At 46.1% G+C, this 21,614-nt stretch overlaps 5 protein-coding genes across 15 annotated transcripts; all 5 read left to right on the plus strand.

Moving 5' to 3' along the window:
• Positions 1–72: 72 nt before the first annotated feature.
• On the plus strand, positions 73–7,295 carry LOC136191671 (uncharacterized). Of its 4 annotated transcripts, none has more exons than XM_065980060.1 (21): positions 73–628; positions 685–813; positions 858–1,408; positions 1,470–1,544; positions 1,610–1,740; positions 1,795–1,864; positions 1,917–2,196; positions 2,252–4,503; positions 4,561–4,600; positions 4,650–4,907; positions 4,961–5,260; positions 5,367–5,417; positions 5,465–5,876; positions 5,928–6,017; positions 6,088–6,206; positions 6,265–6,405; positions 6,460–6,620; positions 6,687–6,773; positions 6,832–6,929; positions 6,989–7,048; positions 7,098–7,295. In XM_065980060.1, exons 1-20 carry the CDS (start codon positions 88–90, stop codon positions 7,029–7,031), a joined length of 5,829 nt encoding a protein of 1,942 aa, XP_065836132.1. In that variant the 5' UTR covers positions 73–87; the 3' UTR covers positions 7,032–7,048; positions 7,098–7,295. The 4 variants fall into 4 exon arrangements, with proteins under 4 accessions (XP_065836132.1, XP_065836138.1, XP_065836145.1 ...); XM_065980066.1 differs by having other exon boundaries at positions 1,917–2,031; positions 2,077–2,196; positions 6,989–7,295; XM_065980073.1 differs by having other exon boundaries at positions 73–394; positions 501–628; positions 6,989–7,295.
• An 89-nt stretch (positions 7,296–7,384) lies between these two features.
• Positions 7,385–10,274, plus strand: LOC136185438 (uncharacterized). Of its 4 annotated transcripts, XR_010669536.1 has the most exons (9): positions 7,385–7,595; positions 8,010–8,517; positions 8,585–8,755; positions 8,805–8,948; positions 8,997–9,565; positions 9,627–9,733; positions 9,795–9,841; positions 9,892–9,958; positions 10,012–10,274. XR_010669536.1 is itself a non-coding variant. In XM_065972572.1 (8 exons), exons 3-5 carry the CDS (start codon positions 8,644–8,646, stop codon positions 9,356–9,358), a joined length of 618 nt encoding a protein of 205 aa, XP_065828644.1. In that variant the 5' UTR covers positions 7,385–7,595; positions 8,010–8,517; positions 8,585–8,643; the 3' UTR covers positions 9,359–9,733; positions 9,795–9,841; positions 9,892–9,958; positions 10,012–10,274. The 4 variants fall into 4 exon arrangements, 2 of the variants coding, with proteins under 2 accessions (XP_065828644.1, XP_065828651.1); XR_010669537.1 differs by having other exon boundaries at positions 8,997–9,733; positions 9,895–9,958; XM_065972572.1 differs by having other exon boundaries at positions 8,997–9,733.
• Positions 10,275–10,377: 103 nt separating this feature from the next.
• On the plus strand, positions 10,378–13,594 carry LOC136199081 (uncharacterized). The gene is made up of 10 exons (XM_065989194.1): positions 10,378–10,846; positions 10,897–11,444; positions 11,512–11,580; positions 11,656–11,746; positions 11,802–11,896; positions 11,950–12,003; positions 12,061–12,322; positions 12,377–12,408; positions 12,525–12,728; positions 12,779–13,594. The coding sequence occupies exons 1-10, from the start codon at positions 10,399–10,401 to the stop codon at positions 13,592–13,594; spliced, it is 2,619 nt and encodes an 872-aa protein (XP_065845266.1). The 5' UTR covers positions 10,378–10,398.
• Positions 13,595–14,494: 900 nt separating this feature from the next.
• Positions 14,495–19,293, plus strand: LOC136189267 (uncharacterized). 4 transcript variants are annotated; one of them, XM_065977569.1, is made up of 18 exons: positions 14,495–14,887; positions 14,937–14,993; positions 15,049–15,112; positions 15,163–15,216; positions 15,272–15,287; positions 15,338–16,082; positions 16,143–16,390; positions 16,444–16,879; positions 16,935–17,106; positions 17,310–17,488; positions 17,542–17,594; positions 17,648–17,711; positions 17,761–17,814; positions 17,870–18,598; positions 18,649–18,695; positions 18,749–18,821; positions 18,872–18,899; positions 18,946–19,293. In XM_065977569.1, the coding sequence occupies exons 8-18, from the start codon at positions 16,675–16,677 to the stop codon at positions 19,013–19,015; spliced, it is 1,674 nt and encodes a 557-aa protein (XP_065833641.1). In that variant the 5' UTR covers positions 14,495–14,887; positions 14,937–14,993; positions 15,049–15,112; positions 15,163–15,216; positions 15,272–15,287; positions 15,338–16,082; positions 16,143–16,390; positions 16,444–16,674; the 3' UTR covers positions 19,016–19,293. The 4 variants fall into 4 exon arrangements, with proteins under 4 accessions (XP_065833641.1, XP_065834361.1, XP_065835122.1 ...); XM_065978289.1 differs by having other exon boundaries at positions 18,949–19,293; XM_065979050.1 differs by having other exon boundaries at positions 18,752–18,821.
• Positions 19,294–19,486: 193 nt separating this feature from the next.
• On the plus strand, positions 19,487–21,607 carry LOC136191973 (uncharacterized). 2 transcript variants are annotated; one of them, XM_065980793.1, is made up of 8 exons: positions 19,487–19,723; positions 19,897–20,113; positions 20,164–20,278; positions 20,328–20,996; positions 21,052–21,092; positions 21,139–21,205; positions 21,266–21,293; positions 21,342–21,607. In XM_065980793.1, the coding sequence occupies exons 1-8, from the start codon at positions 19,536–19,538 to the stop codon at positions 21,415–21,417; spliced, it is 1,401 nt and encodes a 466-aa protein (XP_065836865.1). In that variant the 5' UTR covers positions 19,487–19,535; the 3' UTR covers positions 21,418–21,607. The 2 variants fall into 2 exon arrangements, with proteins under 2 accessions (XP_065836865.1, XP_065837617.1); XM_065981545.1 differs by having other exon boundaries at positions 21,345–21,607.
• The last annotated feature ends 7 nt before the right edge of the window (positions 21,608–21,614 follow it).

The raw sequence follows: 21,614 nt of genomic DNA on the forward strand, positions 1-21,614 counted from the left end.
TGGAGGTCAGGACTTGGCGTCGATTGACCATATATGGCTTGACCATAGATATCAAGTAGCCCTCGCCTGGGAACTGAGAACGAGTACATGTACTGTACGGTACTGTACTGTACCGCAGTGAGCGCAATGGCAGATCCAAAATGGCGTCTCCGAGTTAACCCTTTTATGAAGGAAGCGGTGGAGTGTCTTGCTCACCTTCTAGAAAACTCCAGACAGTTGCTCGATCGCCTTCTCGCGGAGGAGCTCCTTTCAAACGACCGATACGGAGAAGTGTTGAAGAATCTCGACCGACGTTTACCCGAAGATGTTGCGAGACAGCTGCTCAATTCATTGCAGCGATGTCCTTCCGGCAGCTTCGACACGTTTTGCTCACTCCTATCAGAAGTCGACCAAGGTCGAGGGCTTTATAATCTAATTTGTAGAACGCGACCACGCTCTGAGATCGAACCTCGTTCGAACGCGAGTCGGGAACTTCGTCATCGTTTTCTGCCGCCTATTAGGGAGCCTAATCCCCCGGAACGTCGTCATCCTTTTCCGCCGCCTAAGACCTCGAAACTTCGTCATCCTTTTCCGTCGCCTATTCTCCCGAAACTTCGTCATCCTTTTCAGCAACTCTGTAGCACAAAAGGTACAGGAGTGTAGTTAGTTTGTATTGTACATTCGTGTAGTATGGACCTTTTGTAGAGCTACGTCATCCTATTCCGCCTCCTAATCCTCCGACGTGTCTTCAGAAACGGCGTTCCAAGACGGCTTTCAAAGAACAGAGTTTGCCTGTCACACAGTTGATGTCTGCTAGTGGTCAAAGCTGCACAGGTAAGATCATAGGATGTAAATGTGCTTAGTGATTTGTTCCTTAGCTGATACTGCTGACGCCATATTCATCTTTGTTGATGCTTCTGTACAGGCCGACTATCTACCGCATCACGAAGCTTTTTCCAAAGTAATTTGCAAGCTTGTTAGAAGAACAGAGGGCACATGGAAGGAATTTTCTGTTGAATTGGACACTTTATCTTCTATGGAACGTACTACCTGTAGCATTGAGCAGAGTCATGTGCCAGTTACAAAAGAATGTCACGTAAAGATTATTCTTCCACAAACGCAGCCAGAGACGTTTCATCAGCAAAGAAAGTTGATTCTTAGAAAAATCGAAAGTATGACTAAGATTGACATCAAAAAAGTTGAAGTGATTCACGGCAGCTGTCACGTCATTTTGACTCTTCTTGCTGCCACTTTTATTAGATTTGTATGCTCCCTTTTTAGTCCGGAAAGCTTGTGGCAGTTGCTCTCCTCAGTTGACCGCCTTGTTGAAATTCAGCTGGGAAACCTTCTTCCGGTGAAGCTAAGCAGGATTTTTAAGACGTTTGCAAATCCAGGAGCAGTATCAAGAAACCTTGACAACTTAGCAAAGGTAAAGAGAAGCGTGGAAGATTTAATCGGTTTTGTGGGTCCCGGTACGTTTTTGTTTGCAGAGAAGTAGAACATTATGCAAAATGACGGTTACAAAGGCCAGCCGCCTTTCACTTGAAAGCCTGCTCGATGAAATTGTATAGTGAATGCAGTGTAGCGGTCATCTCAGGGATTTATTAATGCATTATTTCACTGTTTATAGGAAATTGGCTCTAAAGCCGCTGTTGCTAGCATTATAGGCAGTGATGAAACTGTTTCTGACACAGACGTGACTTCAAGACGTTTTTCCGCCCAATGCCTCAGTAAATCTTTGTTGCACCAAGCTCACGATATGTACACTTTTAGCCCCAAGCTCTGGTAGACGCCAACTTTCCTTGTGTACTCTAGGATTAGTGAAATTATTAAAGAACAAAGGAGAAAAACTGTTGAACTGTTTTCCGCATTGTCAGCTCTGAAAGTTAGTTATATTCGTTCCTAGTGCTTACACGTAGAATAATGAACTTCTTTAGAGAAAGCTAGATGGACCTTTCATAGAGCTACGTTTTGTTGGGCAACCGACGCAACCAGTGACGTACTGTTTGCTTGGCGGCGCCGTCACTCTTCGTGTTCAAGCCGATGGCGATGGTCCGCTTGCTTACCAGTGGTTCATGGGCGATTACGTCCTTTCAGGCAAACAAACAGGCACGCTGAAAACGAGCACAGCGGGATGTTACGTCTGCGAGGTCAAATCTCGTCGAGGTGAAACGATTCGAAGCACGCCTGTCGAAGTCGTCATTGTCAAGCGCTTAGGTAGAATAATATATCTAATGGCATTGACTGAATTGACATAACGATGTTCTTCTAGTGTCTCAAGACGATCTGCCTTCTAACGAGACTCTTCAAGCGCGTTATGAAGAGAACGATCTCATCATAAGCGCCCCGGCTGAGATAACAGCACGCGGTTCAGTGGCTGAGATGGCCTACTTCGAAGCTCTTCGCAAGGACGGCGGTACCCCCTGCCGCAGAGCAAGACTCATGATTGTGGGTCGCGATTTGGCCGGCAAGTCGTCGCTGGTCAACGCTCTCATGGACAAGCCGTGCAAAGAGGAAAGCAAGCAATTGGAGAAGAGCACAGAGGGCATCGAGTTCGCCGTCGTTGGGTGCGCTTTACGAGGAGAAGAGTACGAATTCGAAAAAGTTGACGAAGTCGAGTTTCTCGAACGAATGAAAGCTCGCATAGTCGCCTTGGAGATCCGGAATCCTCCTGAGAGCAAGAAGAAGTCGTGTGGCAACAGTGAACGACCCAGCAGTTCCAGTTTGCAGAAGGACTATCGTGACGACGAAGACGACGTTGACGATAGCTACCTGTATGATGCAAATGTTGATAGCAGCTCTGATGAGCTGTCTCGCCTCGCATTCGAAGGTCGCAAACTGTCTCCTGAAATGGAAAAATTTGTCGATGAGGAACTGAAAAAAATGAAAGAAGGAAAAGACGACGATACTAAAGAACCGGACTATATCATCCTGCGAATAGCAGACTTCGCCGGCCATCCCGTTTACTTGAATAGTCATATTCCTTTTTTATCTGAACACGGCGTCTATGCTCTAGTTTTCGATTTGACCGAAGACGAAGAAAGCAAGCGGCCAGCTGCCATGTACAAAGACTCCAAGAAAGTTGAAGTCGAAGAGACTGGCAGCCAATCAAACGAGGAATACCTAAGAACGTGGCTAACGGCTATAGGCTGCACTCAGCCTATTTCCTACGACGGAAAGAAGCGGCCGAATCCTTCCGTGCTTATGGTTGGAACCCGACTTGATAAAATTTATTCCGAATCGAAGACTTTTTCTTCGTTCGCGTCCACGCTTGAACAGAAGCAACGACGCATCAAGGAGTACTTGTATGAGAGCTGTCCGCACTACCACGACTCGTACGTGTCCGGCGTCTTCTTTGTCGACAATACTTTCTCGTCGGAGTTTGCACGACGCAATCTGCGCGAATTGCGACAGTCGATCGTCGAAGAGGCGTTGCAGCAAGAGCACACGAAGAAATTTCTTCCCTTCTCTTGGATAGAAGCTGAAATAATGATCATTGAGCTGAAGAATCGTAAGTATATGCGAGTGGAGGAATTCAAGAGTCATCTCAACGAAAGAGACGTCGTCATTTCGAACTGCCACGAACTTCTTCAGTACTTTCACGATATCAGTGTCATTGTCTACTTTTCCCAACCGGAGGAGCTCTCTCACTTCGTCGTTCTCGATCCGAGCTGGCTGGTTCAAATATTTCAATCTCTGATTGACGCTCACACGGTCGACGAGCGACGGAACGAGGAGAGATTGCGACGAGTGAGTCGCTACGGCATCATTTCCTTTTCGGAAATTCAAACCAATCTCAAAGAGGAAAACGAGAACGTCGAGATTATCATGCAGATGCTTCAGAAGTACGACTTTCTAGCGCCCTACGTGACGAACTCGAGAGACGGTGACCAGCGTCTGTTCAATGGTAGCGAGTTCAAGTCCGAGTATTTCATCGCTCCGGCTCTAGTCACGTTCAATCCGAACGTCTCTTTATTCTCTTCGCATCCGGAACTGAGTCAAAAGAATGGCTCCGAAACGGTTTTTCCTAAGCCTATCTATTTCCTTTGTGACTGCAATCTGGTGCCGGAAGGACTGTACACGCGCCTCGTGACGAGACTCGCCAATCGATTCTGCGTTTGCCCGGAAGTATTTCGTCATTTTTCTCGTTTTCATTACAACGAGAGGTTCGACGTCGTTCTCGCCAACTGCAGTGCCTTTACCGACTACGGCGCGAGAATATTTCTGACTGTCACTGACGCTCATTATAGCTGTGGTAGCGAAGACCAAATTGCGGCTATCTGTAAGGAAGTGTTCCAGTACGTCGCCGTTGGCCTGCACAATATCATTCAAACTGGAATGAAGGGCTTGCACTTTTCCCTTCAGTATCGTCGCTCTCGTGACTCGTTTGAGAACGTGCCGCCTTATTCGTGTCATCGTCATAAAATTCTAAGCTGCTGCGACACACCGTGTCTTAGAAACGCTCTAACAGAAAATGGCAGTTTAAACTTCGAGCCGTGGATGTCTACATCGTTCACTACTACGGTAATGAGATGCATGCCGGCCATTTGTCGGCTTTTCCGTTACCACGCGTTTTTTTAGTGTCCTGACATTCCCATCTGCCAAGGAGCTCCGCCTCGTGGTATCACAAATGTATGCCAGTTTTATTTTTTCTTATATCGTTTACGTAGAAGTCAGCCTATCGAAAATTACGCGTCCTTCATCTCCGCACGGTCCGCAGAGAGGCAATGAGGTCGTTTTGGCTACATCGTTTTCCGGACGCTGCGAGTGGCGTCAAGCCGGCACACGAATTCAAGATAAGCTCTCCCGTGAAATGCAGATCAATTCCTTGAGCGACGAAAATTCCGGTCTCTATACTTGCATTGAGATAACAGAACGATCGTACCGTGCTACGATTCCGTTTGAACTGCAATGTCCTCCTCCAAAAGGTAGTGTTTAATTCGAAGTTTTTACTCACGTCTTTGTTTGTATGTTTGAATAGAACTCGACTTGAAATTGTCAATAGGCGTTTTCGAAGACAACAAACTGCTGGAGGATTCAAACCGGGACGATCCTATTCGATACGGACGTCCGATTCGTCTAGAGTGTTTTACCGAGTTGACTTCGAGAGACTTGAAGTATCAGTGGTATTTTGAAGGACTGAAGATTTCCGGAGAAACGTCGCATGAGCTTAGAATAGCCCGCATGCGGGATTACTTGCAAGGAGCATATCACTGCGTCGTATCATTGGACGACCATCACAAGCCTGAGGAAACAAAACCAGTCAAGCTTCGCGTAGAAGGTAAATAGTTAATTAATGAAACTATCTGGCGTTTGTACGTCCAATTAATTATATTTGTGCATTTGATGTGTATACTTGTTCATGGGAGGTTTCCTCTTTTTCTTAGACAGAGTAACCGGTTCCATAGAAAGAGGACTGACGAAAAGGAACACTCGATGTGAATTCTCCTAAATATGAATTAAATCAGCGTAATTTTATCTCTAGTGCGAGAGTTTGTTGGGAAACCTGAGTGCGCCGACAAGATTGCTCTTCTCATTGGCAACCAGAAGTACAAGAATCACGAATGTCTAAAGACGCCTGAAAACGATGTGAAAACCATTTCGAAGAAGCTGAGCCAATTGTTTGATTTTCACGTCTTAACGTTTCTCGATCTTTCCCACTTTGAACTCGTCAAAGCCTTGGAAAAATTCTACTCCATGGTTCGTCCGGGATCATACGTTTTTGTCTTCTATGCCGGGCACGGATTTGAGTGTAACAATCAACAATATATACTTCCAATCGACGCAGACGAAAGTGTCAGCATTCTGGCTGCGATCTCGGCTGAATCGATTCGGCAAGTCTTTGCAATGAAATCAGCGAAAGCCATCTTCTTTGTCTTCGATTGCAGCAGAAATTTGTACGTACACTACCTCAGGCTTTAGCTTGTGCCTACGGTATGTAATCTTAGGGTCCGATCGAAAGAGCTTCCGGCTCCTTTACTCACATTTGGACATGATTTCATAGAAGTATATGGATACTGGATTATTATCAAAGCGTGGTAAGGATTGGAAGGGTTGAAGAACGGGAATCTAAGCTGATTACTTTGATATGAGTATAACCGCTTTTAGCCGAAGTTCGGAAAAGGCCTACGAGGGAAAGGATAGCAGCTCCTTTCTTCCATTTTTCTTAAAAATTTTGCCTCACTGCCGCTCAAAGCTGTCGGATTTCGTGGCGCAACTGAAGCAGGGTGCATGCGATAGATACTGCGCGACATGCATATACTCTACGGTGACGATATTTCTTAGAGCTGCAGACGCAAAAAGCTTTGTACATCGAACGCTCTGACACACTGTCACGCGGAATCGGAGTTGATGATGTGTCCTTTTCTCACGACGTCTCCAAGGACGAAAGAGACAAGAATGAACAAATTGTGGCTTCTATGCACAGTACCGTACATCGAGATCTCGAGAGATCACCGTAGTATATGAATGTGTCTTTAGTATTTAGCAACACAATGACTCGGTTTCGTCCTCACCCCGAACATCCGGTTTCTGTTACGTTCGAAACAGAGCAAACGTGCGTAAACGTTGTCAAAGTTTGGTGCACGTTTGAGCACGAAAATTGTGATATTCTCGACGTTATTGTGAAAATCAAAAATCCGGTATACATGCAGTGCATGGCTATACTGCTCATTATACTCGGGCAGTCAAGCATTGTCTTTTTGTAGAATGAATTGCTTGAAGATGTAAAGCTAAAGCAAGAGTCTTTCACTAAATACTACTGGTCTATTAGATACCTTCTGAAACTTTTACAAGTGAGTCAATATCAAAATCGTACACCTCCGAGTGCATGCCTGCACTATTCTTATTTAGAAACCGGAATTGATATTCAGTGTGTGGGTTTGCTATAAGGACAAAAGTAGCATGATAGCAGAAGAAGTCTTCTTCGAGACGAAGATTGGAGCGCAATCGTAAGCACGCAAAGTTCACATTTCCCGTAATTTCTTTCTATATGATTGCTCCTATGTAGAGAGTTTTACCTCAATAGGGAATCTGAAAGTCTGTCACATTGAAAGGCCGGCCAGCATCTGTAATTACAGTCCCTCAAAGACTAATCCTAAAATATCTGTTGTACTTAGATTTTGTGTTCATCGACTCATGATTTATTTTTATACGTCAATTCCGCTTAGCTCTTCTTTTTATGGGTTATTTCTTTCGAACGCACAATTTTAGCAGACACGCTTTTAAAATGTAAATGTGCTTCTATGGTATAATATTTTTGCATGACTATAACAATTATTCAGCGTTTTTATCGGTTATATATGCTTTATCAATCCGTGGTTTAAATTTATGTGAGTACATTTTGTCGCTCGGTTGACCAGAGACCATGTGTGCTGCGTTCCCGTATTATAAGCGTGCGCACCGAGTCAGAAGAATCAGCACGTCGATTTTTATCCATCGTTTCACTTCTGAAACCAAACCACGTACACGCGAATCGCTAACAACGAACCCCACGAACCAGCACGGAAAACCCACCGCCGCCGCCGCCCTTGCACGTCGCCTCGTCGTCGTCGCTCGTGGCGACGTCGTTGCCGAGAGATCGTCGCGTATCGGAGGATTTTTCTTGACAAGACTTGGTGAGTGGAGATAGAGATTCAGTAAGAGAGGAGTGCCTAGAGCTAGAGTGTACTAAGAAGGCCTAGAGCTAGAGACACGATTGCTAATTCATTAGGCAACGAGGCAATAGGGGATTGACAGTGTACAATGGGCCAATCGCATACAGTACATGTGGATTAATATCCTTGACCCTGATCTAAACCGTAGGGTCTGTCTTTGTTGATACTTTTTCCAAAGTTTAGCTATTGGTGTTGCTACACAGAGCTAGAGGAATAATTCATTAGGCAATAGATACAGTAGTGAAAACAAAGTAGGACACAGACCACATAGTAAGACTGTTATATTAGACTGAAACCCTGTAAGACTAGAGGTACAGCAAAGAGCCATATAGATGACTGAGATAGGAAGAGAGAGTCTCTAACTATTTTCCCTAGATTATTGACGATGACGATCGCGATTTTAAACGGACAAAACGCGCGTCGGATCGCGACAGTCCGCGCCGCCGTTCGCCGCCGCCGCCTTCGTCGCGTTCCCGTCGACCGACGTCACCCATTTCCACCATATCGACAATCAATTCGAGATCGCGCAACTGGGATCGCGATCGGCATTCGTACGGACGACAAAATCGCGGCGGCGGTGACGACGACGTGCGACGTCGACGGCACTTCGCCTACGACGACGACGATCGGCAACCGGGTCGCTACGACGACAAGGATCATCATCACCATCATCATCACCATGGAAGCGGCGGCGGAGGAGGAGGCGGCGCCAGCGGCGGCGGAGAAGGACCGCGAAGTATCCACGAACGCCTTGGACCTCGATCCGACGGCGGCGGCTGATTTCGCGAGGAATCGAACTTGGTGTCCGTTGTCACGACGACGGCGTTGGATGACGAGGACAAGAAGGAGGAGGACGCGAAGGGAAAGTGTCGCGATTACGAAGGTATAGTCACGTTTTTAGTCTGGGAGAGAAATACGAGTCAATGGAGGCGTACGTCCCGGGGTTCTAGAGAAGGGTTTCTGTGTTCAAGGCGATCAGTGTGCCTACGAGCATGGCAACGCCGTCGTCATGGAAGACGGTTCGCACAGTAGCAATCGTACGAGAGGCGGATTCTTGCCGCCGAGACGGCCCATGCTACCCATGATGAATCCGATACATCCAGGCATGATGCGGAGACACGGTACATAGAAAGAATCTTAATTGATTTTATATTGATAATTCTGTTTTAGGTGATCAGTTCTCCGCCAATGGCTATAATCCCGAAGCGCCGTCGTTCGACGGACAGCAATTGCCGCCGCCGTTGCCGCCGTGGGGTCATCCCATGATGCCGATGCCGCCGATGCCAGGCGGCTTCGGACCGCGATTTGGTCCGCGTAAGTTTTATGCTAGAGAGAGAATTGGCTTGAGATTAGGGCGTCTAGGTGGGTTCATGGGCCCCTATCACGTGCCAGGGGGACCTCATTTCGATCGAAAGAGGCCACGAGAGCAGAGGCGATCGAGACGGAGCCAAGATAGTCGCGACGGATTCTCAACAAATGGTGTATTCAACGCCTTTAGACGGCGAAGAGTTTCTTCACAGTCAATTTCTTCGCAGTCAATACGGTGTTTGTGCTCTTTATGGGGTCTGGAGGAACCCTGCGCCAAATGTTCTGAGTCACGGAGCAGAGGAAAATTTCTTTGTGAACCCAGCCACTTATCCTACTTCAATCCGTCCGCCGCCTCCGTTTCTGATGCGGCCAAGTCCAGAGCGCGAAACGGATCCGTTTCAAAGAGACGGATCTGACTGTCCTCCTGTACATGCACCTCTTCCTCCGCCTCCTCCTCCTCCTCCCCGTCTTTCAAAATTGGCGCAAGTGTTTCATCGCTGGTGTGAGAAGAGTGGCAAAAAAAGGGCCAAGCTTCGAGCTTGTTTCATTCCTTGTCAAATTACAGAGGGTAACATGACAGTGAAACGAGAACCAAACGGCTTCGTATCTCTTGCCGTTGAACAGTATGCTAAGACAGCCAGAAAATGGTTAGGTCCAAGAGAAAGGGATTCATATGATTTTAAGGGTGCCCTTCTGAGTACCTTGACGACGATGTGACTGTACATAACATCAATGGTGACGACGGAAGAAAGTTTGTGTTTTCAGAAAACTTACTAGAATGATTGACAAAGGTAAAGAGAGTGTGAAAGAGAGAGAAGGAAGGAAGGGTTATTAGGCTAAAATCATCTTTAGAATTGGATGAATTAGAAAAAGCGTCGCCGTCTGTGGCGAATCACAGGGTAGGCAGTTCACCACAACTGTTTGTAGTTAGCAATCAAGTTTTATATAGCAGAACGATTCGCCTCAGGCAACTGGAGAACAAGATCATATCATTTCTTCAGCTACTGGAGTGGCACGTGAGAGACGGAGTCATGCACATTGATTGACTTTTTCAAATGTAAAATTCTAGGTGGAAGGACTAGGCGGCGTCAAAGCAGGTAGGTCACTTGTAGAATTTTTTTGTCACTGAGACTCTACAAGAAGGACTACTTGTAAGCGAAGCTCGTCATACAAACCAAGACCTCCGAAGGGAAGAAAGAAATGAAATTTTATGAGTTTTATGATTTGCGATAACTATTAAGTTTACGAGTAGAATTTTTCCCTGATTATTATTTGGATATTTTGGCCATGTGTGCTGCGTTCTTTCACTTTTGCATTTTTATGCAAGTTGTTTGTAGTTTGTATACAATTTTTGCTTGTATGCAGGACCTGGTCTACCATATACATATATGGCTTGACCATAGATATCAAGTAGACCTTAGAGAGAGAACGAGTAACTGCAACGAGATTGAGCGCAATGGCAGATCCCAAATGGCATCTCCGGGTTCAACCTGTTCTGCATAAAGCGGTGCAGTGTCTTGCTCACATTCTAAATAGCTCCAAACAGCTTCTCGATCGTCTTGTCGAAGAAAAGCTCCTTACATCTAACAAATACGAAGAAGTGTTGACGGATCTTGGCCGCTGTTCACTCGATGACGTCGCAAGACAGCTGCTCATTACATTGCAGCGATGCCCTGACAGCTTCGACACGTTTTGCTCACTCCTATCAGAAGTCGACCAAGGTCGATCGCTTTATAATCTAATTTGTATAAATGAGGTAACGCGACCACGCTCTGCGATTGAACCTTGTCCGCCGCCTAATCCACCCACATATCTTCAAAAACGGCGTCCCAAGACGGCTTTCAGAGCTGAACAGAGTCAGTCTGTCACGCAGTCAATGTCTGCTAGTGGTCAAAGCTGCACAGGTAAGATCATTGGATGCATACGCAAATCTGCTTAGGGATTTGTTCCTTAGCTGACGCTGCTGACGTCATATTCATCTTTGTTAGTGCTTCTATAGAGGCCGACTATCGACCACACCACGAAGTTTTTTCTGAAGTAATTGGCACGCTAGTTAAAAGAACAGGGGGCAGCCGAAAAAAGTTTCCTGTCAAATTGAAAATTGTATCTTCCATGGTACTTGTTAGCACTGAGCAGCATCATGTGTCAGTTACAAAGGAATGTTATGTAAAAATCGTTCTTCCACAAACGCAGCCAAAGACGTTTCAGCAGCAGCAGAGCGAGTTGATTCTTAGAAAACTCAAAAGAATGACTAACATTGACATCAAAAAAGCTGAAGTGATTCACGGCAGTTGTCACGTCATTTTGACTCTGCTTGCTTCTGCTTTCATCAGATTCGTATGCTGCCTTCTTAGTCCGGAAAGCTTGTGGCAGTTGCTCTCCTCAGTTGACCGCCTTGTTGAAATTCAGCTTGGGAACCTTCCTCCGGTGAAGCTAAGCAGGATTTTTAAGAAGTTTGCACATTCAGGAGCAGTGTCAAGAGACCTTGACTATTTAGCAACGGTAAAGAGAAGCTGGAAGAGTACACGTAGTCGGTTGTGTGAGTCCTGGTACGTTTTTGTCTCTGCAGAGAACAAGAAAAGTATGTGAAGTGGCAAAGGCCAGACGTCGTTCACTTGAAAGCCGGCTTGATGAAATTGTACAGTACATGCATGCAGTGTAGTGGTCATCTTTAGTGATTAGTTAATTAATGTAATTGTTGCACTGTTTATAGGATATCGGCTCCAAAGCCGCCGCCGCTAGCATCATACGCGGTGTTTCTGACACAGATTTGACTCTAAGATGTTTTTCTTCCCGGTTTCTCAGTAAATTTATTATGCCAAGTTTACGATATACATGTGCTTATATGTACCTTTCTAGTCCCAAGCTCTGATAGATGTCAAGTTCTATTGCGTAGCATTCGCGAGCAACGGAGAAAAACTGTTGAGCTGTTTTCCGCATTGTCAGCTTTGAAAGTTAGTTAGTTAGTTACCTATATTCGTTCCTACTGCTTACACGTAGATTTTAGAAAAAGCTACTGCGTTCCGTTTCCTCATTGTATAATTTTACTCCACAGCTACAAGTTTGGCCCTTGAGTTGTAGGTTGACTTGTTACACTTAAATAACCTCGATTTTTTAGCTAATTAAAATTGTGTCAAGCACAATAAGCGATAGTTGGATAGATTTTTTTCGCGCCATTGAGCCGCCGTTTCAAGGCGGAGAAGCGTTTATACAATCCTTTCTGCAGCGGAATTGGAAACGTGGCAAAGACTTTTGTGCAGCATATTGCCTGATACTTTGGATTAAGGAGAATCCAAACGAGCATTTTCTTCAGGTTGTGTTTAACACTAGTGTCGATAGACTGAACGATTCAAAAATTATTATAAGACTTATCAAAAATTGTAAGATAAAACTATTCAAAAAGTTGAGACGTTGTTGACAGATATTCAATTTAGTTCCAACAGCGAGACGAGTGAAGCAAGTGCAGGTCTGTAGCATAAAGCTAAAGTTCTTTATTTAAAATGCTGTTAGACAGAGCCTAGTTAGTTCTGTGTCAAAAATACTTTTTGCTAAGTTTGTTCTCATTGTTCTCCTGTAAATTAGCTGAAAAAATATCAAGAAATAACGCGTGCGGAATGGGAGAGGAGGCTTGTGGAATTGGAGAAGAGGCACGCGGAATGGGAAAAGAGGCTTGCTGAGAAGAAGCGTGCGGAATCAGAGAAGCGTGCGGAATTGGAGAAGAAGCTTGCGAAATTGGACAAAAAGCTTGCGCAATCGGAATTGACTAATATTGGATTGAGAAATAAGGTTATTTTATTTGGTTGATAGAAATAGGATTGAGAATTGGAGATTTTTAGATTGGACAATGGGATGGGGGTCATCTCAAATGGAAAAAATTCGAACCAAACATGCCAATTGATATTTGTTTGCCATTCGGATGTGTGGCTGAAATCAATGGAATATTACATGTTGGTTCTTTGGATAGAATTTTTCAGTTGAAGGAGGGAGTGTGGAAGGGGGAGAAGCATGACCTTTGTTTTGACATAGGGAGTGTCTTTGAATGTGAAGGGAAAGGATATGTCATGGAGGGGGGCGGTCTCACGTATCAACAATGCAAGAGAATTTATGAATGGAAAAGTGAAACGAGAGATTTGGAATTATTAACTGAAATACCACATGAATGTCAACTCAGATACAGATCAGCAATTGGACACAATGGGAACATTTATCTTGTGGGAGGGGAATTGGGGAGTGATCGAGTTGATTGTTTTGATATTAATAAGGGAGAATGGGAGCCAATAAAGAAAATGAAGAATAAACGGTTTGAGTCTTCATTGGCTGTGATTGATGATAAAATGTTTGTTGGAGGAGGGTACGGGGTGGAGAATTCAGTTGAATGTTTTTTGATGAAAGAACAAAAGTGGATTGATATTAATCCACCTACAAAGTACGCGTGTCAATTGTCCTCGTGGAATGGAAAACTTGTCGCAACAGGAGGATGGAAGGAGAGCAATTGTGTTGAATTGTATGATGAATTATCCGGGGATTGGCTTCCATTGCCATCAATGAATGAGGGACGATATGAACATGGTGCATGTGAAACAAAAGCCAATCAATTAATTGTAGTGGGGGGAGCGGGTGCTTACACCTCAGGTGAATGTTTGAAATTGTAAATTTTTAGTTTTTGTATGTTTCGGTTTTATATTCTTTATCGATCTGTTGTTTTATATCAATGCAAGAGTAGCTTGGCCCTTGGCAGTGGCAGTGGCCTGGTCGGCCTGGTCCGGCTTGTGGCTGTGGCCCTCTTGTGGCCATGTGTGCGAGCGTGCCCGTATAATAGGCGTGCGCACCGTGTCAGCCAGAAGAATCAGCACGTCGATTTTATCCATCGTTTCACCTCTGAAACCAAACCGCGTACACGCGAATCGCTAACAACGAACCCCACGAACCAGCGCGGAAACCGGGGGGCCCCCAAACAGAGATGAACATAAAGAGCGTCGAATCGCTCAAAACGTGGCTTAGCGCCAAGCTCGAGCCAATGTGAGAACAAGAAACAAGAGCGACCGAAGCGAACTAACCCCCACGCTTTCGTTCTAGATGCGACGCCGATCCGGCAGCGCTCGCCAAATACGTTCTCGCTCTCCTCAAGAAAAACAAATCGGACGAACAGCTCAAAGAACTGTGCATCGATCAACTCGAAGTATTTCTATCGAACGGTAAGAGAGGGGAGCCCGCGCGACGAAATAGAAAAGAGAAAAAACTCCCTCCCTCCCCTCCCTCTCTCACTTAGAAACGAATCGCTTCGTCGAAAAGCTCTTCGACGCTCTCGCGACGGAATCGTATATGATCGAAGCGACGCTGCCGTCTGTCGCCGCCGCTGTCGCTTCCGTCTGTCGCCGCCGCTACGTTGACGACCGATCATTCGACGAAGGAGAGATCCGGCCGATTGTTCGTCGAGACGGGTCGTTCGAAGCGAATGTTGTCGCCTCCGCCGCCGCCGCCGCCGCCGCCCTTGCACGTTGCCGAGAGATCGTCGCGTGTCGGAGGATTTTTCTCGACAAGATTCGGTGAGTGGAGAGAGAGATTTAGTAAGAGAGGAGTGCCTAGAGCTAGAGTGTACTAAGAAGGCCTAGAGCTAGAGACACGATTGCTAATTCATTAGGCAATGAGGCAATAGGGGATTGACAGTGTACAAGAAACGAGTGAGTAGCAATGGGCCAATCACATACAGTACATGTGGATTAATATCCTTGACCCTGATCTAAACCGTAGGGTCTGTCTTTGTTGATACTTTATTCCAAAGTTTAGCTATTAGTGTTGCTACGCAGAGCTAGAGGAATAATTCGCGTTCAGCGGAAGCGCTGCGCCCGTTGTTCTGCCGGAGGTTGACGATTTGAGCGTCTTCACCTTCGGTGCCAATCACCGAGAGGAAGAAAAATTGCTATCGTTGGAAAAAAGCTCAAAAGGTTCGCCCCACACATGAGCAAACACGTATTAGCGAAATACTTCTCTTAGGTTTGTTGGATGATTACATACATTGACGGAAGTCGGGTGGAAGCCAGCGGCAATCAGGTGATTAATTAATTAATTAATTAATAATTAGTATTTAATCCTTTTGGTCTTCTAGACTGCCTCTGGACCGGCCAGTTCGGTTCTCTCTCCCGTACAGAATGTTGCAGACATGTTTAACAGTGAGTCAACATTTGAAAGCTTTTTGTCAGCGATTTATCCTCTTTCTTAGGTATCACCATCAATCAGACGAGCGAAGCAGGCCATCTCAGCCGAGAAACCTTTGGTACGTCACTTCATTGTATTCAAATTGGATAAATAATAAAATAAATGTCTTCTAGGTGTCCGTCTTCAGCAGTAAGCTCAATTTTTAAAAATTAATTATTTGCGAATGAGTATTCCCTAAGGAGCACACAAGTGAGATACAGTCTGGTGCTCTGCCAGTGGTGGCCCCTCCTCCCCCTCCTCCTCCCACTCCTCCTCCCTCCGCATCTCTCTTTCAACATGCACTGGGCTCACAGATGGACGAAGAATCGCTGCGTCAATTCTTCATTCAACGTGGACTTCTCGTTCCCTGCGACGGGCAATGGGTGTGGCGAAACCCCGCTCGTCACGGAGCTCTAGCTACACGACCCAGAGTCCCGGAGGACAGCCCAAGCTCCATAATGAACACAGCCACTTCGCCGACGTCAATCAGTGGTCGACTTTCTCCCATATCCGAAGTGTCAGGTCAAGATTGGGAAATGGCTTCGGTTCTCGACCGTACGAATGCCCCTTCGCCGTCTCCACCTCCAGAACTTCCGGAATTAGCACACGCCGTTTATCGCTGGTGCAAGAAGAGCGGCAGGGGAGCGCGCGCCAAGCTGAGAGTCGATTTCATTCCTCATCAAATTTGCAAGGGTCACGTTGAAGTGACAGTAGAGAAGAACGGCCACGTCGCACTGGTAGTTGAACAGTACGCTGAAATGGCGCGAAGATGGTCTGACGGCAAAAAGGGACAAGATTCGTACGATTTCAATCTTGCCCTTCGGAAGACCTTCCAACGATTCGGCGGACAGCCGACTGTGGAACAGATCAATGGAAACGTTGGAAGAAAGTTCATTTTCGAAAGTTCATTTTTTTCGAAAATGTCAACTGATTTGATATACCAAAGTAAGAACGAAGGGAAAGGCGTCATCTCCATCATGTACAATATGTAAATAATTTATTTAGAGTTGACTGCTTTGGGGGAGGAAAGGGGTCCACTGTCTGGCGAGGCAACTGGAGGAGGAGGAGGACAAGGTAGGGTTGCGTTATCCGCTGCTGCTGTAGCGCCACCACCCGGGAGATGGAGTCATATGGGCCCATATGGGCCCAATTGCTGGCGGGGGCGCCTCATCAGCTGAATTCTTTGGTGGCAGTGGGGGAGCAGTTTCAGATGGACGGTGGCACAGTTCAAGTTCTTTGCCCAGTGGAAGAAGGTAGGCTCAATTATTGTAGATTTTTTTGTATTCTCTAATGCTTCTGCACTAAGGACTTGTCAAGCGAAACGAATTGCATCGTGTAAACCGAGTCCTTCCAAGAAATTAGACGTTGTTTTTAGCTGGCCTTGCAGCATGTCAGGTAGGTTTTACCATTTAAATTTTTGCACTTGTTTTTTGTTTATGTTTATAAGAATTGACGCACGCCCACGCTGTTCGAGAGCCCGTAAAAGCGCGGGTGATCACGCGGCGGCTCATTTTATAATCCGTGTTCAGACAACACCATGGAATTTCTAGAGGACGCAGTGGGTGGCAGTTCTTGCGTTCGCACCCGGTTTCTGAGCAGCGGAGTGTCCGCGTCGGCACCAAATGCGCACAGCGAACGCGACGATTTCGAAGAGGAAAACGGGGCGTCCGCTCTGGAACTCAAAGCGTGTCTAGAGGAAGCAGCGAACGACGGAACGATGGATTCGATCATTGCGAGCATGAGTAGGTCTTTTTCGCGTACGCATCTTAGGAATCGAAGGCGAGGCCTCACGCGCAGCAAGCGCATCCTCCCCAGCGACGTCACTGACGCAGTTTGCGATGGCGATGACGTCGCCTTCAGACGTCACGACAGCGAACGACTTTGCGGATGATCAATGCGGTGAGCGCGAGGAGTTCGTGGAGGAGTCGCGGTCGCGGGATGCACACTGGCAGCCGCCGCTACAGCCTGAGTAAGTAACAGTAGCGTTGTCGTTCGGGATTTTGGCTCTCGTCCAAGCGCGATCTTTCGCTAACCTTTGCAATCGTGCGAGGGCCGCCCACACTGCGATAGGCCAGCCAATCGGAGCATGCGAATAGGGCCCATCCCCCGAATGTCCAAGCGGCCGGCGTGGGGCGGACCCGAATCACTTTACATTTTTTCTCTTCATTCCAGTTTCGGTTCAAAGGGCGCCGCCGACGTCAGCTTACAGACAAACGTTCCGGCTCCGTCGTCGCCGCGCGGTCAACTCTTTTTCAGGGAGGAGGACCTTGAATTGAGTGCCTTTGATTCGAGTCCCTTTCCTGCCGGTGTTCATGAGGAAAAGGCACTGTCATTGGGAAAAAACCAAGCAGGTATACATACACAGACAGGCAGCTTGAGATTTTGATGGAACGTTTACCGGTAGGTCTTTTTTATGAGTACACTGGCGGGAGTCAGGCGACTGCTATGGGCAGTCAGGTAACTATCTCGCTAGATTGAGCACATTTAATTAAAGTCCTATTTACTGCTAGACTGCCTCAGAACCAGTCGGCTCCATACTTTCTCCCGTACAGTATGTTGCAAGCAGGCTTGACCGTAAGGAAACATCAAAACCCTTACGTCACCAATTTATCCTCATCCTCAGGCATTGACATTAATCGGACAAGCGAATCAGAGCAGTCCGGTCGAGAAACCTGTGGTACGCTTACCCTCACGCTTTGTTGCTAATAAAGACCTGACAAAATTCTTACTAGGTGTATTTCCTACAAAGCACATGGGTGAGTCAGTGATGTCTGCCCTTGCTCCTTCTCAGTCTGCTACCGCTGATTATCAACAAACGTATTTGACGCCTTTAGACGGCGAAGAGTTTCTTCGCAGTCAATACGGTGTTTGTGCTCCTTATGGGGTCTGGAGGAACCCTGCGCCAAATGTTCTGAGTCACGGAGCAGTGGAAAATTTCTTTGTGAACCCAGCCACTTATCCTACTTCAATCCGGCCGCCGCTTCCGTTTCTGATGCGGCCAAATCCAGAGCGCGAAACGGATCCGTTTCAAAGAGACGGACCTGACTGTCTTCCTGTACATGCACCTCTTCCTCCTCCGCCTCCTCCTCCTCCTCCTCCTCCTCCTCCTCCTCCTCCTCCCCGCCTTTCAAAATTGGCGCAAGCATTTCATCGTTGGTGTGAGAAGAGTGGCACAGAAAAGGCAAAGCTTCGGGTTATTTTTATTCCTAGTCAAATTATGGAGGGTCGCATAACAGTGAAACGAGAATCAAACGGCTGTGTATCTCTTTCCGTTAAACAGTATGCTGATGTAGCCAACCTATGGTTTGGAGAGAGAAAAGGAAGGGATTCGTATGATTTCAATATTGCCCTGAAAAAGACCTTCAAACGGTTTGACGACAATGTGACTGTACATAACATCAATGGTGACGACGGAAGAAAGTTTGTGTTTTCAGAAAATCTCACTAGAAAGATTGACGAAGGTAAAGAGAGTGGGATGGAACGAAGGGTTATTAGGCTAAAATTATCTTAGAATTAGATGAATTGGAAAAAGCTTCGCCATCTGCAGCAAATCACGGGGTAGGCAGTTCACCACAATTGTATGTAGTCAGCAGCAATCAAGTTCCTTATAGCAGAACGATTTGCCTCAGGCAACTATGAGACAAGATTGTTCAGCTACACGTGAGAGGCGGAGTCGAGCATCAGGTGAGCTCTGAAGACATTGATTGACTTTTTTTCAAATGTAACAATCTTAGGTGGAAGAACTAAACGACGTCAGAGCAGGTAGGCACCTTTACATGTAGATTTTTTGGCTCTAAAACTGTACAAGAAGGACTACTCATAAGAGAAGCTCGTCATACAAATACACACCCCGACCTTCCAAGGGAAAAATGAAATGAATATTTTGGGTATTATGATTTGAGATAGCTATTAACTATATGAGCAGAATTTTTCCGCGGATTTTTTATTGGATTTTTTGGCCATTATTATAGGCGTGCGCACCGAAGAATCAGCACGTCGATTTTTATCCATCGTTTCACTTCTGAGACCAAATCGCGTACACGCGAATCGCTAACAACGAACCTCACGATCCAGCGCGAGAAACCCGACCGGGGAGCCCCCAACGGAGATGAACATAAAGAGCGTCGAATCGCTCAAAACGAGGCTTAGCGCCAAGCTCGAGCCAATGTGAGAACAAAAAACAAGAGCGACCGATCGAAGCGAACTAACCCCCACGCTTTCGTTCTAAATGCGACGCCGATCCGGCGGCGCTCGCCCAAATACTCTCCTCAAGAAAAACAAATCGGAAGATCAAAAACGGAAGTAGCTTGTGCGCATGCGCCTACAAGACTTTTCGCCGCCTTCGCCGCCTCGACGCGTTTCGGCGCCCTCTAGGAAGCGCTCTCAACTGTCATCAATATGGAAGTTTCGGATGACATCTTTCGAACCGAATTTCTCAGCAATGCGTACAGCGATCGTGAAGCGACCATCGGTGTGATGCTTACGAGTGCAGCAAGCGCAGCTTTTCCTGCGATCGCGTCGCCTGCGAACGACAGTCCATGGCTGAAATCTAGTACCGCGCCCGTGCCAGCGTCTGATCTTTTGCAGTAAGCCGTGTTTGAAAACTTCGGGTCGGGTCGGGGGAGGGGAACGGTGTGTGTCGTGTGGGCGTGTACTTCTTCCTGTAGAAGTGGTCTGGGCGTGACCTCAGCTCAGGGCTATAAATATTTATTTATATATACCTCTGTGTCAGTACCTCACTACATTTTTTCCTCTTCAGTTCAGAGGGCGGCACCAACATCAACTTGCAAACTGATCTGGCGCCAACATCCAGTCCAGAGGAATTGAATTCTTTTAATAATCCCAGTGGTTGTGGGTATGAGAAAAACTTGGAAAAAGACCATACATATGCAGACGAGAGGCTCGGAATTTTGATAGACGACGTTTTGGATCTTGAGTGCGAATACAAATTTCAGACACCGGCCGTGGGCAGCCAGGTAACTATCCCGCTATTTCAAGCACATTCAAAAGTTTCATTTACTGCTAGACTGCGTCAGGACCATTCGGCTCTATACTTTCTTCCGAACCAGACTGGACAGTACCAGGCCTCAGTGGTATCCAGACTACTCCCGTACAGGATGTTGAAAGCAGGCATGACAGCGGTAAGGAAACATTGAAACCCGAACGTAACCAATTTGTCCCCTACTTTAGGCATTGACATTAGTCAGGCAAGCAAATCAGAGCCTGCTAGTCAAGAAACCTTTATGTGTTTGTCCGGTACTCCTGCCTTTGCTCCTGATCAGGCTGCTGCCGCTGCTTGGCAAAGAATAGCGTATTCGACGCCTTTGCGGAACGGCGAAGAATTCATCCGCACTCAATATGGTTCTTCTTGGGACCCTTCACCAACTTGGGAAAGTTTTATCCCATTCACCAGTCCCACTTCAATCCATCCAACTCCAGAATGTGAAACGGATCCAATTCAAAGAGACGGATCCGACTCTCCATCTTGTCTGAGTCCACCCCGCCTTTCAGACGATGATCAAGCATTTGCTAAGTGGTGTGAGGAGAGTGGAACGAGTGGCAAAAGAGAGGCCACGCTTCGAGTCAAATTCATTCCTTGTCAAATAAGGAAGGGGAACATGAAAGTAGAACGAGAAGAAAACGACGTTATATCTCTTGTCGTTGAAAATTATTCTGGGATGGCTAATCGATGGTTTAAGAAGAAGCAGGAGAACGACCCAAAGAAAAGGGATTCGTATGATTTTAGGCGTGCCCTGAAGAGTACCTTCAAACGGTTTGACAACAATGTGAAGGTACTTAAGATCAATTATGGCAAGGGAAGAAAGTTCGTGTTTTCAAAAAAATTTACTAAATACAAAGGTAAAGAGAGTGGAAAGGAAGGAAGGAAGGGTTATTAGACTAAAATCATCTTTAGATAAATTGAAAAAAGCTTCATCATCTGTAGCAAATCACGAGGTAAGAAGTTCATCACACTATAAGTCAGTGATCAAGTCCTTTATAGGAGAACGATTTCCCTCAGGCAACTGGAGGACAGGATCGTGTTATTTCTTCAGATACTGGAGCAGCACGTGAGAGACAGAGTCATGCACATTGGTTAGCTTTTTTACTAATTAATTTAACAATTCTAGGTGGAAAGACTAGACGGCGTCAAAGCAGGTAGGTCACTTTACTTGTAGATTTTTGTCTCTAATAAGACTGTACAAGAAGGACTACATATACTCATAAGCAAAGCTCATCGTACAAATACACACCAAGGCCTTCCAAAGAAAAAAAGAAATAAGCTGTTTCATGATTTGAGACTTTACATTTTTCGTGGATTTTTATTAGATTTTTGGCCATGTGTGCTGCGTTCCCGTATAATAGGCTTGCGCACCGAGTCAGCCAGAAGACTATAGCGATTATTCAGCGTTTTATGCTTTATCAATCCGTGGTTTTATATGAGTACAGTAGTGCACATTTTGTAGACCATGTGTACTG

Source organism: Oscarella lobularis, chromosome 1, assembly GCF_947507565.1.
Source record: "Oscarella lobularis chromosome 1, ooOscLobu1.1, whole genome shotgun sequence".
NCBI lineage: Eukaryota > Metazoa > Porifera > Homoscleromorpha > Homosclerophorida > Oscarellidae > Oscarella > Oscarella lobularis.

Excerpts from the sequence above, each read along its gene's own strand:
- LOC136191671 (XM_065980059.1), top strand. The coding sequence starts at position 88 with ATGTACTGTACGGTACTGTACTGTACCGCAGTGAGCGCAATGGCAGAT. Across the intron at positions 1,545-1,609 it reads AAAGCCTGCTCGATGAAATT|GAAATTGGCTCTAAAGCCGC; the intron begins GTATAGTGAATG and ends CACTGTTTATAG. Across the intron at positions 4,908-4,960 it reads GCAATGTCCTCCTCCAAAAG|AACTCGACTTGAAATTGTCA; the intron begins GTAGTGTTTAAT and ends ATGTTTGAATAG.
- LOC136185438 (XM_065972572.1), top strand. The coding sequence starts at position 8,644 with ATGGAAGACGGTTCGCACAGTAGCAATCGTACGAGAGGCGGATTCTTG. Across the intron at positions 8,756-8,804 it reads AGGCATGATGCGGAGACACG|GTGATCAGTTCTCCGCCAAT; the intron begins GTACATAGAAAG and ends ATTCTGTTTTAG. Across the intron at positions 8,949-8,996 it reads CGGACCGCGATTTGGTCCGC|GTGGGTTCATGGGCCCCTAT; the intron begins GTAAGTTTTATG and ends TAGGGCGTCTAG.
- LOC136199081 (XM_065989194.1), top strand. The coding sequence starts at position 10,399 with ATGGCAGATCCCAAATGGCATCTCCGGGTTCAACCTGTTCTGCATAAA. Across the intron at positions 11,747-11,801 it reads TTTTTCTTCCCGGTTTCTCA|TCCCAAGCTCTGATAGATGT; the intron begins GTAAATTTATTA and ends GTACCTTTCTAG. Across the intron at positions 11,897-11,949 it reads CCGCATTGTCAGCTTTGAAA|AAAAAGCTACTGCGTTCCGT; the intron begins GTTAGTTAGTTA and ends CGTAGATTTTAG.
- LOC136189267 (XM_065977569.1), top strand. The coding sequence starts at position 16,675 with ATGGAATTTCTAGAGGACGCAGTGGGTGGCAGTTCTTGCGTTCGCACC. Across the intron at positions 16,880-16,934 it reads TTCGATCATTGCGAGCATGA|CAAGCGCATCCTCCCCAGCG; the intron begins GTAGGTCTTTTT and ends CCTCACGCGCAG. Across the intron at positions 17,107-17,309 it reads CAGCCGCCGCTACAGCCTGA|TTTCGGTTCAAAGGGCGCCG; the intron begins GTAAGTAACAGT and ends TCTTCATTCCAG.
- LOC136191973 (XM_065980793.1), top strand. The coding sequence starts at position 19,536 with ATGGAAGTTTCGGATGACATCTTTCGAACCGAATTTCTCAGCAATGCG. Across the intron at positions 19,724-19,896 it reads CCAGCGTCTGATCTTTTGCA|TTCAGAGGGCGGCACCAACA; the intron begins GTAAGCCGTGTT and ends TTTCCTCTTCAG. Across the intron at positions 21,294-21,341 it reads ACTAGACGGCGTCAAAGCAG|AAGGACTACATATACTCATA; the intron begins GTAGGTCACTTT and ends AGACTGTACAAG.